Source organism: Coloeus monedula (assembly GCF_965178545.1).
Source record: "Coloeus monedula genome assembly, chromosome: 1".
NCBI classification, from domain to species: Eukaryota; Metazoa; Chordata; class Aves; order Passeriformes; family Corvidae; genus Coloeus; species Coloeus monedula.
In genome coordinates, this window is record NC_138781.1 from 122,977,992 (window position 1) to 122,994,088 (window position 16,097).

General features: G+C 39.8%; 1 protein-coding gene across 1 annotated transcript; it reads right to left on the reverse strand.

Moving 5' to 3' along the window:
- Positions 1-392: 392 nt before the first annotated feature.
- GGH (gamma-glutamyl hydrolase) lies at positions 393-15,428 on the reverse strand. The gene is made up of 9 exons (XM_082295913.1): positions 15,174-15,428; positions 14,251-14,365; positions 12,802-12,852; positions 9,567-9,651; positions 7,027-7,165; positions 6,057-6,163; positions 5,859-5,949; positions 4,480-4,617; positions 393-2,405 (listed from the first exon to the last, which is right to left on the reverse strand). Exons 1-9 carry the CDS (start codon positions 15,301-15,303, stop codon positions 2,284-2,286), a joined length of 978 nt encoding a protein of 325 aa, XP_082152039.1. The 5' UTR covers positions 15,304-15,428; the 3' UTR covers positions 393-2,283.
- Positions 15,429-16,097: the final 669 nt, after the last annotated feature.

A 16,097-nucleotide genomic window follows, 5' to 3' on the forward strand; every position in this document is an offset into this window, starting at 1 on the left:
GTGCTGCAGCCCCTTCCCACTTTCATGGGGGTTTGGCTGCCCGTGCACGAGCGAGCTCTGACACTGCCCCTGGGGTGAGCCCTGCTCTGTGAGAAGGAGCTGTGGGCAACCTTCTTGAAAGCTCCTGCCCTTTGTCTCAGCAGCCACATTTAAGTGCATTTAAGCTCAGGCCCTGGGCATGGGTACCTGTGCTCTGGGCACATCAGTGCCAGATCATGGATCTCACTCATCCTAACCCTGACTTGCTGGCATGACCAAAGCAAACACACATTGTAACCTGTACAGTGCCCTCCTCATTTATGACTATCACAGATGGAAACAAGAAAACAATGACTGTTGTCGGTGCTTCATCCTTGGTTTCTAAAATATGACAAAAATACAAATCTGCTTGAATGAAAGTTTATTTCATGTATCATAGAAAAATCATGCATATCATCAAGTAAGGCTTTACAACATAAAGGATATAAAGGAAAGATGCATACAAATTCATAATATATAAACTTCTCTCATCATATTACACACAATACTCTTTACAGTTACACATTTAGGAACTAATTACTACCATTGCAGACATTTCACTTGCAAGATTGATCTCTGGTTTAAGGCTAAAACTTGCCCACCTTACTTAAGCAAATTCTTAGAGCTATTCCAAAGAACTTAGCCTGAACAACAAGTAGAAGACTAGACTTGGTTTCTGAGTATCATAGCTGCTGTATTTACATGCAACTGTAGAGCACACACCCTTTTTTTACACTTGGTTTTATTCAGGAGTCAGTTAATAAAGTTACCTATACTAAAAAGAACCATTTACTAAGTTGGCTGATATGACAAATGTAAAAATACCACACGTTTAAGCTTGCAATTACCTGGAAGTGTTTTTCTGCTAGTCACAGTTAATGTTTCCTCATAGTTTTTTCCTAAGTGATACATTTCACATTCTCTTATGCAGTTGCTTCATGATAAAGAACAAGAGAGTGTTTTACTTGAAAAACCTGAGAAACTTACCAGACTTATTCAGATATGGTACCTGAGAGTATGAGGTTCTACAAAACAGAGCTGAAGTTTATAAACCTGAATTCTTCATAAACTCCAAATCCTTATTAATGTCAACAAGAGTTTGGAAGCTATGCTAGAGAGGAGAATTACATCTGATTGTCTAATCTTAGTTTCTTTTTGGACAACACACAAAACCACTGAACACAACTTTCACCATGTCTGAAGCAAAGCAGAGAAAAAAATGGTATCACTGTATTGCATGCAACTGCTATTATCACATTATGTCACCTTTAACAGGTTTCTCATATACATTCATCCGCTGTTTAAATTCTAGCTGCACTGAACTTTCAAACAAGACAGGAAGAAACTACCTTGTTTACTAAGTTAATGGGAAACTACCTCTTGGCTTCAAGTGAAAACTGTATCCAGCTACAGGAAAAGTCAGACACTTTAGAGAAAAAATTAGGTTTACATTCCTTTAAAAACAAAGGAATGAGTGTCTGCATCTCATACCTGGCTGCTACTCTAGTTACTCCCAGACAAATTCTTGGAGGATATATAAAACTGAATTGAAAAGAACTGAAAGTGGAATCAGCACTGAACTATGCCCTCCAAACTTATTTTATGTGATATTTGCGATACTGACTTTACACTGCATCCTCATATTTATGAAGGCCTCACAAGGTATTAGGATTCCAAATAATGCTGAATGTACAAGAAAAACAGTTTCACAAATGGGATATAACATGCTTCTTAGGCAAAAATGTCTTTTTGCTATCATGCCTTACTATTTTGGTCAATTTTTGAAATGACAAAGGAATCCCTGTCAAGAAGTTGGCTGCATACACATTATCTATGACAAACCCAAGAGTCTCATTTGCTAAATTGTTTGAAAAGGACAGGATTTTACTACACAATGTATCTAAGTGTCTAACGCTATCATAGTCCACAGCATTTTACAAAGATCAAGTCTCATATTTTAAAATATATGAAAACTTTTCCTTGTACCAAAGGTAATTACTTCAAAGTTTATAAGCATAATCAAGTCTTCTGTCCTGGAAGAAAAATACATTTTTCTGCAGCTTGCCTTCAAGTGTGATCCAAGATGATTATTATGTTATTGAACATAAATTTATATATTAATGTTTCAATGGTGCAGAAGATACACAGAATAAATCATTGTAAAGGAAAACTGTTCCAGCTTTCTGTCACTGTATCAGCTTAATTACACAATGCTGGCAAATAATTCCATTTATAAATAACAACACTGCACCTTTGACAAGATACTCAATCAAAAAAATAGGTTTGCTGAAATGCAGAAAATGTTCCTGTATAAACTGGATTATAATTATAGATCAATTCTTTTGCTTCCTCATCTTCACTGGAGAAATGGTGCAGGCTCTTCCGGGCTGTAAAATATTGTAAAAGTACAGATAATTTTAATGTTATCCTCCTCGACAGTATATTTATCTTGGTAAAGTAAGTTATTTTGTATAGCACAACAAAATGGAATTACAGTAGCTTGTATGTGAAGAACTGGGAAGACGCATCTTCAGAAAGCTGGTTACAGCATATTTTATTACTGGAGAGGGAGAATTTAAAGCCAAGACTGTATGAAGTAGTTATCCATGAGATACTGGCAGTATCTACCAGAAATACCAGTACTTTTAACTCTGAAAGAAATGCATCAGAGTATCAGCCTACTGAAAGCTGCATGGACTGTGCTGGTGAGGACAATAAAATTGAATCCTCCTCTGGTTTATCATGTTGGCAACTCTACACAAGTTAAAATTAATGATGGATGGATGCATACAAAAATGGTATTTCAGTGGAATGGCTTAATTACTAAGGGATCACACATGAGTATATTTTTACATGAGTATATTTTTCATCTTGTGGTTTATTCTCAAAGTTAGGGAAGATATTCTGCCTTACGTTAGCTAAAAATGTGAATTACTCATTGCAAAGTTATGATACGAAGTACTCAGTAGGAGCAGCTTATTCTTCAGTAACTCCCCAAAAGACTGGGGAGGCAGTGAAGAATAATTTAGGATTTTGTAGGTGAGATCGGGGTAGACACCGCAGGCTGAAGAAAGTTTGCTCTACCGGAATTGTAGGTCTGTAGGTCCCAAAGCTAGTGACACATCTGTGTGGCACTCTGCACAAGCTCCTTGTATGTGTACACATACACAGAACTCACATGCAATATGTCTCAACAGCATTCACATGCAGACTTGGCACTTGCTTTGTCCCACCTAACTTGGATAATGGCCTGAGCAAGCTTACTTCTGTTGGGAATACAGTCTGCAGACAGATACTAGAGAAAGTAGCAAACAAAGCCAGAAAACACACTGCGTTCTAGTATTAGACTACAAAATTAAAACCAGACTCATACTCTATTTTCTCCTATTTTCCCTTTAATTTTTGTCATAGTCCACCATTTAATAGATCACAGGGACACATTCCACTGGACTAGGCTGATCAGAGGCCCAGTTCTGCGTGGCTGTAAGTTCCCTATCAAAAAGGTTTTGCTACATTTTCACAAAGAGGAGTAGGACTACTTCATGCAAAAAAGCACCTTGAATTTGTATGAAACGCAACTTTTACTTCTACACTCTCACTGACCAGCACAAACTGCACTTCTTTACATCACTGTCTACTTTCTTCATTAAGTTGACTCTTTTGATTAGAGATCAAGTCTAGAGACCAACCTCAACCAGCTTAATCATTATGTTCTTCATAGGCCCCATCAAGGAAGCAAGACAATTTCATAAAATAGTCCAGCAGAAGGGTTTGGTAGGGATAAATAAAGGAATAAAGTCTGATTCCTTCAAATACTCCTCTATTCATATCCTGCTTATTTATAGCAAAGAGACCAGTAGTGTCATAAACTATCAAAATGTTATCCATTAGTTACTTCCAGATTCCTAGGGTATAAACAACAAAAAAAAAAATTAGCAGTTCCGTAAAATTCAAAAACTTCTTGTGCTGTCTATAGTATGCAACTGTAGGGCACGGTATTGCACTCCTCTGACACATCCATACTGCCCAAGCCATATTTATAACCCCTGGTGCATGCATTTTGCAAGCAAAATTGGGAACACATGGAATGACTGTAAGCCAGTTTGGAACTGAAGAAGTCCCTGCAATTATGAATGGAGTACTTTTTTTGTTTTATTGTCTTTGTGCAAGAGAGGCCAAAATGTTACAGGGACATTTTGAAATGGTAGAAAGTCACAGAACAATGTTTTAGAGCCAGCCTAGTGAAAACAGTTTGTGGAATGCTTGGTCTTTTGATGTTACTTTCACTAAGCCATCTATTTCTAGTATCCTTTGGCATTTTATAAGCTTGCAAAGCTTACAGAGTAATCTTCTCAGAAAGCACTATGAGGTACTGAACTTTGACAGCTGAAAAAGTTTTCAAAGTTTTTCAAGTAATGCTTCACTCTAACCCCCAACATTTATAGATAACAAACTTTTTACCTTCATTAACGAAGAAATCAGCCATATAATATGCTGCTCTTACAGCAGATGGTGAATGTGGAATGCCTGGAGAATCCTTCCACTCAAAAGGATTTTTCTCTGGATGCCACTGCATGCCATAAATTGGATATTTGTATGCTACAACAAAACACAAGGCGTGTAAAGTTGTATGCCTTAAGAATTACGTGCTTGATCTTACTGCAAAATAAACTCAAAGGATAAGCTACAAATATACCTCACTTATCAACAGTTGCACAAAAGCGTAAACAGCAAGTTGAAACACTGTTAAAGTCAGAGTGGAACTGAAGGAAAATAAATGGATATTGTAAAAGAAGGGTCTCATTACATGCAAGAAAATATCAGTACATCATTTTCTTGATTATTCATTTCAGAATTAATGTATATACACACTAAAAAATAACGTTTCAAGTGCATCAGTCTCAAAGCTTCCTATCTGCTGCCAGCATCACTCAGCATTCACAGCCATACAGGATGCCAGTTCCATGGGAGAGATCCAAGTCTTAGTATCACCCTGAAGGACCAGTCGATCCAGGGGCAGCTCCCATCTGCTCCAGCTAGGCCTGATACATTTTGGGGGAGTCAGTCCTTAGCTCTCTTCCAGGGAACAGCGGCACAGCAGCTGATGACTGCTCTGTGATAAACCGCTTGCAGGCACGGGTGATGCCTGTCATTAGCCCAATCAGGTTTGCTGATCAAAGTGCTATTCTTCTCTTTTGGAGGACAGCCAGGATGCCACACAGAAGAATCCCATTGGTGACAGCTGGGCCTTATAGTAGGGCTGCTAGTGGTGCACTGATCAAGATAAAACACTCCCTGGAGAGCTAACTTATTTCCTGAGCTGAGCAAGCCCAGTTTGAAACAGACAAAACAAGTCATGCAAAAGGCTTTTGGAGGAGAGCAATTACCAGCATTGCCGCTAAGGTAATGAGGGATATTGCTGTTCCCTCAGCAGCCTGGATTGTTCTTCCCATACAGCAAACACGGAAAGCACCCGCCCAAGCAGACAGCTGGGAAGCAAGGTTTGACAGAGGCACACTGCACTGCACTGCACAGGGATTCAACTACCGCAGCACAAGTGCTGTGCAGTTCACACCACAGCACTCAAATATGCCAGTGCTAAAGTGTAACAGCTTATCTAGAAGGGAAACAGCAGGTGGGAGGAGTAATGAGGCTCACAGTACTCAAAAGATAAAATACCCCTGCAAACAGAAATGCTCCTCACAGCCAGAGCACTGACAGGGCTGATGCTCACCCTGCTATTCTAACAACTTGCAATACAAATTCACATCGGTGCCACAACACCTCTAAAAAACTACCTTGTAACAGTCACAGTTTCCAAAGGCAATTAATTTCCTTACCTTCCATGGTAGATATAAATTCCACTTCATCATCAGTGTTAGTAGTCAGAACTCTATAGAAAGTACGAAGCTCTTCATTATTTGTGAAATTCTGTGATAAGAGAGGAGGAAGAGGGAAAAGGTGTTATTTGTTTATTTATTTCTAGTTTTAACTAAAAAAAAAAAAGTTTGTATGCAGAAAAAAAAAAGATCAAATACCTCCAAGGAGAGGCTCCACACATGAAAGTTTGATGTCAATGGCTCAGTAGCAAGTGCATGTAATACATCATCAGGGAAATTCCTGAACATTTTACTGTCTTTTGCAGCTATTAGAAAGAAAAAAAATTGTATTTTCCGTTACCCAAGCTGGTCTCAGATGGACTTAAACTGACAGAAGACAATTAATAAAATGCTGCGTTAAAGTAAACTTTTTTGGCAGTAAATCTTTATTACTTTAGAATATCCTGCAAGAAATATCAGTGAATTAACTACAACAGATTTCCAATATGCTGTTACCACTGAGTACCAGTATTTTCCAGAGAGGATGCAGCTTTGCTACCTAAGTTCTCACTAAAATAAGCATCATTCTTTGACATTCATTTCAGTGGCCCTTCCACTCACAATGAGCACAAGTGACAGAATTTGTGAATGCTCCACAGTCTGCAGATGGATTACTCACAAAGGGTAAAATATCAACAGAGGCCCCATTTTACCAGTGCTGTTGAGTGCCGCAGCTCTACCTTAAGGGATCTCTCTGATTTCAATACTCCTCAAATGGGACAGTAATGGTACTATTCATCATTAGGAAAATGTGATTTGAAAAATTTAAGATCACCTGCTCTCCAAGTTTGAAAGGTTTTGAACCTGTGAATTTTATTCAACTGGGTAACAAAAAAGGACCCTAAGCAGACATTACTCTGTAGGTCTGAATTTTCAAATGAGTCAAAGAGCCGCAACTGTGGTTTTTGCTGACTGCTCTTGGTTTCAAATGGCTTGTGCTCACTTCTCTGCTTTAGAAGTGACAGTTGCACTGACTTTACAAAAAACTGTCAAGGCAACTTAATTACAAAGAATTTAGCAGAAGGTAATAATCAGAAACCTCCCAAACATCCACCCCACAATATTTATCCTTAACAAAACCCAACACCTCTTAGCAAGACTCAGACACGAGATGTAATAAATTTTTCACCTGAGGTAAAGTTCAGAGGGAGTGAAAAACCATTTGTCTTGGTATGAACAAGTAAAACTTCACCACTTGTGAGATATGTAAGCTCTTCGTGTCCAAGACATGTTCCCCATATTGGGAAATAATCTCCTTTATCATTAGCCTACAAAATAAAAGCAACAACATAAGGGAACAGTAATAAAAATTTACAGAAAAGAGACTGACAAGAGCTTCCTACTCTTTTCACTTTCTCTTCTCTAGGTGAGAAGTATAACTACTACAGTAGTGTGAATTGCTACCACAGAAATTTTAACAGTTCAATTGCAGTTGAAATAAGCACAGACTCCCTTAGAGTTTCTCCTAGAATATGAAGACTAAACGATATATGTTTGTATTGAAGCAGCAAACTGAGCCTAATGTGGATACTGATTTGACTGCTCTGTTCTACAAGTAATGTTGAGAGCAGCCTAAACAGAAACCACAAAGTGGCAACATTTCAATAAAAAAAAGCAATCATTAGAAGGGACACAGAAGAGTCTGTCACCATTTTGAGGGAAAGCCTACCTATTATAATTCATACTTTTCTATGAAGCACACTGATCACATAGCAAGGGACTTTTGCTATGTCTGTGCCCACAGAACTGTATTAAGAAAACATGAATCCTACTACTAGCACAGCTACGGTCTTACGTGACATACTTAAATGATTGTTTAACTAGCAGGTTTGGACCAGTGTTCCAAAAAGACAAAATGTGCATTTAAGCAACATTAAAAAGTGGCAGTCATTTTCAAAAGAATAAAAACTGGCAGGTCAGTGTGAAAACAATATAAAAAAAAAGCAAAAAGGAGAAAAAGAAAGCAAAAAACCAAGAACCTAACTAGCTTCTTGTGACCTAATTAAGCATGGTGTATACAGGCATTGGAAATCTGCATTTTTAAGTGGTTTGTACCTGATCATAAGCACATGTAGGAGACTGGGATGTTTCAGAACTCCTGTTTTTGTGGAACCTGACTGGTTTTTTCCTAACTTGTTTCTAAACATTTTTAAGTTATGCAGACCACAACACACACACACCACCCCTGAAGAGCTGCTGCTCGAAGCCATTTTTGAGAAAGCTGACATGACAGGCTCAGAATAAAAATGTTCCCCTACTGCATTACTGACAGTATGGTAATAAAAGCCCACAGAACTACTTCTCCTCAGAGCAAAGCAAGGAAGATGTAAAGAAAGAAGGCTGATAGGGCTGCAGAGTCTTCATGACCACCCGTCATGTACAACGAGGCACGGGACTTACATGAAAGACAGACAGTGGAGTTGCAAGTGAGGACTAAAACTACTGAAGGCAAAAAATAAACTACAGTTTAAAACCAATTGCAACTGAAACTAAGATTTTGTGCCCCTTCCCCCTTTTTTAAAATAAACTAGAGCCTGGAGGCTAAGCATGTATTAAACAACACTCAAGACATCACATTTTAAAAACTAATTTAAGAGCCAGAAAACAGTATTTAATTTAGATTTTTGCCTAGCTAGTAAAATTCTACTCACTTGAATGGAGATTAGCATTTCACACCCTCTATTCAAAATAAAGCAGAGACAGATCAAAGTAATTTCTCATTGTGAACATTTGCAAATGAAAAGGACCCTTCATATGGGTTAGGAAAAGATAAAATTCATTCATTCTGTACTTGTAAAGATACTCTTGACTATTGTAGCTTACATTACATGAGTAAAGCTAGCAATATTTTATAGCACTATTAAGATTTGAAAGATGAAACTCAAAACACAAAATTATCACAAACAGCAAAGAAAAAGCCCTGCCTTGATGAACTGAATATTATTTTCTGTCCTTCACTCACTGGCTGTACACATATCAGCTAATAAACCTGTCTCTCTGATCATAAAGTGACATAGGCAATTCAGTTAATCATTGTGAAATGTCAACATAATTTCATAATCTTACAAGAAACCACAAGAAACCCTTGCCCTAGTACTGAATACCAAGACAGAGGCTGCAGTTAACACAGTGAGCAGTTCCAAAGAGACAAATGAAATTGTCCCACATAAAAGTGAGACACTCTTTGCAAGACACACTGCAAATAAAGACAGACAAAAGCATAGAAACATTGGTGCCACAGGGACTGAAGAGTAAAGGGAGCTCTATTACTGAATTGCAGCAGCTGACTGGTCCTGTGAATGCCACTGCCTGCACTTTCCTTGCCTGCTGTTGGAAAGCCAGCAGCAAAGGTGGAAGAGCAATTCCTCACTGGCAAGTTCACATAGACCTATAAAGTCTCAGGTACAGCAAATAAATAATACTGTTCTCACCTGAAGAACTTTGGCGTCTAAGACCATAACACAACATATAACAGGAGTAGGTGTCACAAGCCTGAACCTTAAGCTATTAATGCAGAAGCTTTATGCAGAAGCAAGAAATAAGCTACCTATTGTCAGGCCTAGAGTTAACATACTGAATGACAGTGCAAAACTATGAAAAATATGAACCTGGTGATTTTGATCTCTGAACAGTGATAATAACAAGAACCAACTGCTCCTTAGTAATTACCTCCAAGGCCTTGTGGTAAAATATCTTAGCAACCCTTGAATACTCTGAAGTCCTAAGATCCACACCACCTCCTGGAAAAAGTACCCTGAAAGGCAACATCCAAGAATACGATTAGCAACAGTGATCAACTCAAAACTTGGACAATGTACACAGAGAAATGCCTGATAGCAGTTTTAAGGGTATGATTCAGGTCTAGGTTTTAGAAATCTACAGACAGGCATCCTATTATGGACAACACAGATCTAGTCAGGAAAGACACTGGAGATTCAAATAGGTTTTCAGGACCAGCCACCTGAGTGGTGGGTAGGTGGGACAGCCCTGTCGGCTCCACTGGCTGTACTGACTAGCATTCCATTAATTATGTGACTTTGGACAGCTAGAGCACATGCAGACAGTTTAGTTTAGGTGTTTCAGTCTTTAATTTAATCTTAGTGTTCTTCTACTGAAGAATGGTTACTCTATCACAAAGTATCGATCAAGCCTAACAAAACATATGGAAGAAGAAAGTGAACAGAAAATACATAAAACACTAAAACACACAGATTTCAGTTGGTATACAAAATGGTTGCAAGCTACGACTCTCTGAGTTCCTATCCTGCCTCTCAGCTGGCTCTCACTATCACTTTAAAATTCCAGCCCAAATCTCAATTCATCCTGCTCAGTTTCAGAAAAGTAGAATTGTGGCCCTGACACAGCGACCTTCTTATTGGAGACAACACAGATCAAAAAGTTCCTATCAAAAAAGGAGGAAAAGTACATTTGACCATTACCTTTGGTCACACAGGATCCCAGAGAGCTAAGGAAGACAAAGCAATCTCGGGGACAATTTCACAGAAATAGTGCAAAAGCTTTTTCCCCCCCCCAAAATATAATCAGGAATGGCAATTCCCTGTGTGGCTCCACAAACCCAAACAAACACCACAGAAGAGAAAGATTCAGTACAGTCTAGCAGAGAATTTACATGGACACATGATGACACGGAAAATAATCACGTACTATCAGAAACAGTAACATGAAATAAAGAAAGCCTCTTCTGGCTGTAACTGGAACAGTGCCTGCAGAACCAACAGAACTGGATGTGTGAGCATTCTCTAACCCACTGCTGCAGAACCTCAATTAGATTTACTCCAGTCACATCCATTAGGTGTTGATTTGTTACCGAAATGGGTGTAGGATTTCCTCTATATTTCTGTGCTCTGGAAATGGCAATCTGTATCAGTGAGATACTAAAAAGCAGTTAGAAACAGCTAACATCCCACATGATCCCAAGTGTTTGCAGAGAAAATGTGCATTTAAACCCCTGTGACCAGGGGTTTTTTTAAGTGAATAATGTACAGGATCATCTAAAAGCCATCAAGTATTTAGTGGAAAAGTAGTATTCACAAAAATACAAAAAACTTTACTTCCCAGTATCAACATTGAAAATTAATACAGCTAAAGGTATTTTCAAAATAGGCCAGATTATTGATTTCTTCAGAGATCTAATTAGACAAATAAAGTGATCTTTACCTGGAAGTGGAAGAAAATTCACTTCACCTGTTCAAACCAAAACCTGGACTATACTAATTAGGAAAAATTATTGTCATTTTTGCTAAAGCAAAAAGGAAATAACCCATTAAGTAGCAATGATAATGGCTTGACATTGTCATAAGCAGATTGAAATGCAACTAGGTGTATTCCAGTATCTCTAACTGGTTAGAGCTGGTCAGATCATTTCCATTGGACATTTCAATGGCTACCTCAGGGGTACATTCATAAAATTATGTCTTTACTATAGCAAATTCCATTATTTTAAGGCGGCAGCATTTAATAGTAAGTAATTTCCAGCTTCGAAGAACAATATGAAAGATCAATGTATCTCTTTCTTATTCTGAATTTCCACAGAATAAAAGTCATGCCCTCCAGAGATCTTTTTTGTTATTTAAATACTTTGTTATTTAAACACAATTTTATTGTGGAAGCCAACAGGTGATGGTAGAGGGCCACAAGAGGAAAATCAGACCATCCTTACTCACCTACATAACACGAACTCAACTGACTTCTGACTGCAAGGACAGAAGGACAAAGGAAATGGATCTACTTTCCAAACACTCTTCTGGATTGACGTAGGTGGTGAGGTAGAAACAATGAGAGACCCCATTGGTGGAAGCCCTTCTGGCAACCAAAGAGAAGCTGGTAGCCATGAGAAAGGAATGAAATGATTCATTTTGTCTCCAACAGCACACAGCAGAGAAAGCATCACTGTCTTATATTCACTTATAGCGCAAGACTGCAAAGACCCACGTCTTAGTGTCCAAGGGCATCTTGATGTACATAGGAGGGCACTGCACTCCCCAGACAGCCAAAGGTCTAAATATTCAAGGTCTACACATGCAGATTAACATAAGCTTAACAAATGTATTAATGGTTTAAGATGCTACCTCATGACTACAAGTAGCCCAATCACATGCTCTGGCCTCACACAAAATCAGCTGTGAAGTGTAGCATCAGCTGATTTTACTCTTCTAAAATGCACTTCTAGCACACTGCAAAAAAACCACAAAAAGTTTTTACTTTTCTTAGTCCACAATAAAAACTGTTAGGCAAGATCACATCCCACATTTGAAATGTAGGAACAACATGGGGATGGCAGTTGCTATAGATCCCCTGAAAAGCCAGGAAGTTTGTCTAACAAAGACCTAAGCCACAGATCACAACAGGCAAGACAGACCATTCAAGTAGCAAGAGAGAGAGAGCACACATGGAGAAAAGAGTAGAAGACACTGGAAATCAGAAACTTTTATAATAGAGGAGATATGGAAAGGACTGAAAGAGGGAAGAAAGGGTAGAAACAGGGGTGAAATACCAAGCAAGTGCTATTAAACATCAAAATGAAGGTGACAGCTCAAATGAGGAAGACAAAAAAATTAACAAAGAAGAAGTAGAGTATTTCACTTGCAAAATTGCTCTTAACTATAATGCCACTTCTCCCTGCCTGCAGACAAGCACAAGGGAATGCCAAGATGAGCCTTGGCACTGTTGCAGATTATCTGACGTGTTCCTCAAGGAAGGAAACGCAGAACACCAGTAGTGGATGAAACAATGCATTCTGTGTCTTAGAACATATTTTCATGTCTGCAGTGCCCAGCGCAACGTCTCAAAAGAGCAGGAAGACAATGTCCATGGGAACACAGCAGAGCTCAAAACCAGAACTATCATGTCTTTCAACAGAAAGCTGAAAGTGATCAAAACTTACCCATTAATAGAGTGGAATATTTTATCATATTCTTCATCTGTAAGATTTAATCTGAAACACCAAAAAATAATTACAGAATACATACAAAATACATGTATTTAACCATAAAAATATAATCTCTACTGAACGGAAATGTCTGTCACAGAAAATATGCAGAAGGCTTGCTTTAAATAAGAGTAAAATAGACACAAATCAAATGAAACATTGCACTTGAAATAGCTCAATCCACAAGATTGAAAACAGGGCCCTGTCAGGTACAGCTCCTGATGAGGTACTCTGAGACCCTTCTGCAGACACTTGAAAAATTTACCATTTACATGAATGGCATGGTTATTATTTCCTGCAGACCGGAAACTCCGGTTTCCAACTGACTCCAAGAAGGGCAGAGCTGCCAACAGTGGGTCACACCCATGCACCCCCAGCCTCCTTGCCAGTGTGGCAGTAGGAAAAGCAGAAAAGGCCTTGGCTCTGTTGTAAGCCCTGCTCAGCAATAACAAAAACATCTCTGTATTATCAACCCTGTGTTCAGCACAAATCCAAAACACACCCCCACACCAGTTACTGTGAAGAAAATTAACTCTACCCCAGCCAAAACCAGCACAGATGGCTGCACTTCTGCAGAACTGATATGCTGGGTGTCAGAGAAAGTGTTCAGCTTTGCTGCAAGTAACTTAACTGCCAGAATTAGAAGCATCCATTCATTGGTGAAGCTTCTGGTCAACAAACATTCTGAAAGCTCCAGCAGCTACGTGAGGAATGCTGGCTTCTAATTCGGGCACTTAAGTGGTGCTCTTATTGGACTGTGTAGATACATCCTATTTTATTTTTCTGTAGCTGTATTAGTATTGTTTTTAAGTACTGAAATTTATAATTTTATCATCTGGTTTCAGTGCTCTTAAAATTTTATAGCTAAGCATTGGCATGAAGTACTGTCAGCTGTTACTTTGGTACTTTTTACCAAACAACCAAAATACAAGGAATTAGTGACCCATAGTTTGAACAGAACTGGACTTTGGTTTCTGAAAGGAGTACTGACAGCCTTCCTTGATTCCTTGAATTCCAGGGCTACAAAATGTGAAAAAGAAGATATAGCTATCTATGTATCTAGGTATCTATGCGTGTTTGTGGGGCACTACACAATAGACAGAATATAGCTAACTTCAAAAACCATGCATGCAAACTATAGAAGGCAATTTTACTGGTAAAAGAAATTAGTACTTTTCAAAGAAAGACTATTTTTTAACATAAGAAGAAGCATTAAAAAGTACATGTTCCACTCTGCTTTTATTCTGATTTCTGAAACTCTCTGAAAATTGTGGCATTTTCAAATGGTTTTCGAGGAACAATAAAGACTCATAAAAGCAGTACAACTGCTTTCTGTGCCTCTAAAATGGCACAAACCTTACATAATGCAATTATTATCCATTCTTAAGGATATAAAAAATGTACCTTATTGGCACAGCTCGAGCACCGGCAGATTCCACAAACTTCACATATGAAGCTGCAATATAAGATCTTCCAAACCTCTGGTACTCATCAAAGTGACATTCCTGTGACAATATCCCTGAAGGGCCCAAGGAAGAAAATTAGCACTATACAAATGGCAAATGCTACACACTGAAAGAAAAATCACAAAATCACTTAATCAATTAGTTTGGAAAAGACCTCTGAGATCATGGAATCCAACCTATGACTGAACACAGGTCAACTAGACCATGAAACAAGTGCCACGTCCAGTCTTTCCTTAAACACCTCCAAGGACAGTGACTCCACCACTTCCCCTGGGCAGTCCATTACAGTATGTAATCACCCTTCCAATAAGGAAGTTCTTCCTATGTCTAACCTAAACCTCCCCTAGGTAGCTTAAGACTCTGTCCTCTTGTCCTATTGCTAACTGCCAAGAAGAGAGCGACCCCAACCTGACTACAACCTCCTTTCAAGCAATTGTAAAGAACAGTAAGGTCACCCCCGAGCCTTCAGTTCTCCAGCCCAAACCACCCCAGGCTCCTCAACTGCTCCTTCTAAGACTTGTGCTCTCATTAATTAATTAATTAATTAAACCCCCATTTCCCATATACCAGCTTGCAGCGATACATCTACTGCCTAGAGGAACCGCAGGCACCGAGACAACGGGGCATCAATTACGGTGCTCCGTCAGAAGGTACCACAAAAACACACATTACCTGACTAAGAGCCGGCTTCCCCGCTATGACTGCTCAGCACTGTAACTTCTCCCAAACCAGACTGATTTTTAGAGAAAGGACGTAGAGCGTAACGCTGCTTTCAACAGCTCTAGGCAAACCTACGCTCCGGGAGACGCTTCCCTCCCCCCGCCCGGCCAAGGCAGGGTGCGAGGCCCCGCGGTCCCTTACCGATGATGGGTCTGTCATTGCGCTCCGCCGCGAGGTCGCGCCGCGCCAGCGAGGCGGGGGAGCCGCAGCGCAGCAGCACCAGGAGGAGCGCGGCGGCCGCGATGGGACGGAGCCCTGCCAGGCGCCCCATGGCCACCGCCGGGCACAGCTACGGGCTCCCGGCTCGGGGCACGGCTCGGCACGGCGCTGAGCACGGCACAGCTCGGCTCGGCTCGGCACCCGGCCCTGCGCACGCAGCTCCAGGCCCGCCCGCAGCGCAGCTCGCTGGGAAATGCAGTCCCGGCCCGCTGCCCCGCCCGCGGGCTGAGCCCGGCCCGAGCACACCCCCCGCTACCGCCCGCGGCCTCTTCCTTCTCTGCGAGAGGGGTGCTGGTGTCGCCGAACGGTGACAGAAGAGGCGGGTTCAACCAGAAAGGGTTTATTAATTAAAACGGTATTAATACATTTAAAAAAGAGAGAAAAAAATTAAAAAACATTGTGCATTACATCGTGCTTACAGTCAGTAGTAAATTATATTTGCACCGTTTAACAGGAACATTATTTTTTTTTAGAGGCACTCCCGGTGTTTATAAAGAATAATGCACTTAGGGATCTTTGTTTTGTTGACTGCTGCTCGAAGCTGCAACACCACCACGCATCATACCAATATCTCTACCATTCATTATGTAAATTATCTTGTGTCCGTATTATTAGCAGCAGTTGCAATTAAGAGTTCCCACCTCCTATATAATATGTAAACATTAAAAAATAATTAACAGTTCAGGAAAAAATAACTGCACTCTATGCTCTAACTGCTGTGTTATGCAAACATGCTACCACTTAATAACAGACCATGGGTATTTTTGAAGACATTTAGGACTTTATATTCATAGAGCTGGGTGAGTCCAAATAAAGATTTAAGAAAAACCCCCAGCTACGTACGCA

What these genes read in the sequence shown, in the direction of transcription:
- GGH (XM_082295913.1), bottom strand. Translation starts at nt 15,303, where the DNA reads ATGGGGCGCCTGGCAGGGCTCCGTCCCATCGCGGCCGCCGCGCTCCTC. An exon ending in ATATTCCACTCTATTAATGG is followed by an intron (nt 9,652 to 12,801) that starts GTAAGTTTTGAT and finishes GTTGCCTTTCAG; the next exon opens with GGTACTTTTTCCAGGAGGTG. An exon ending in TTTACCACAAGGCCTTGGAG is followed by an intron (nt 7,166 to 9,566) that starts GTAATTACTAAG and finishes TTTATTTTGTAG; the next exon opens with GCTAATGATAAAGGAGATTA.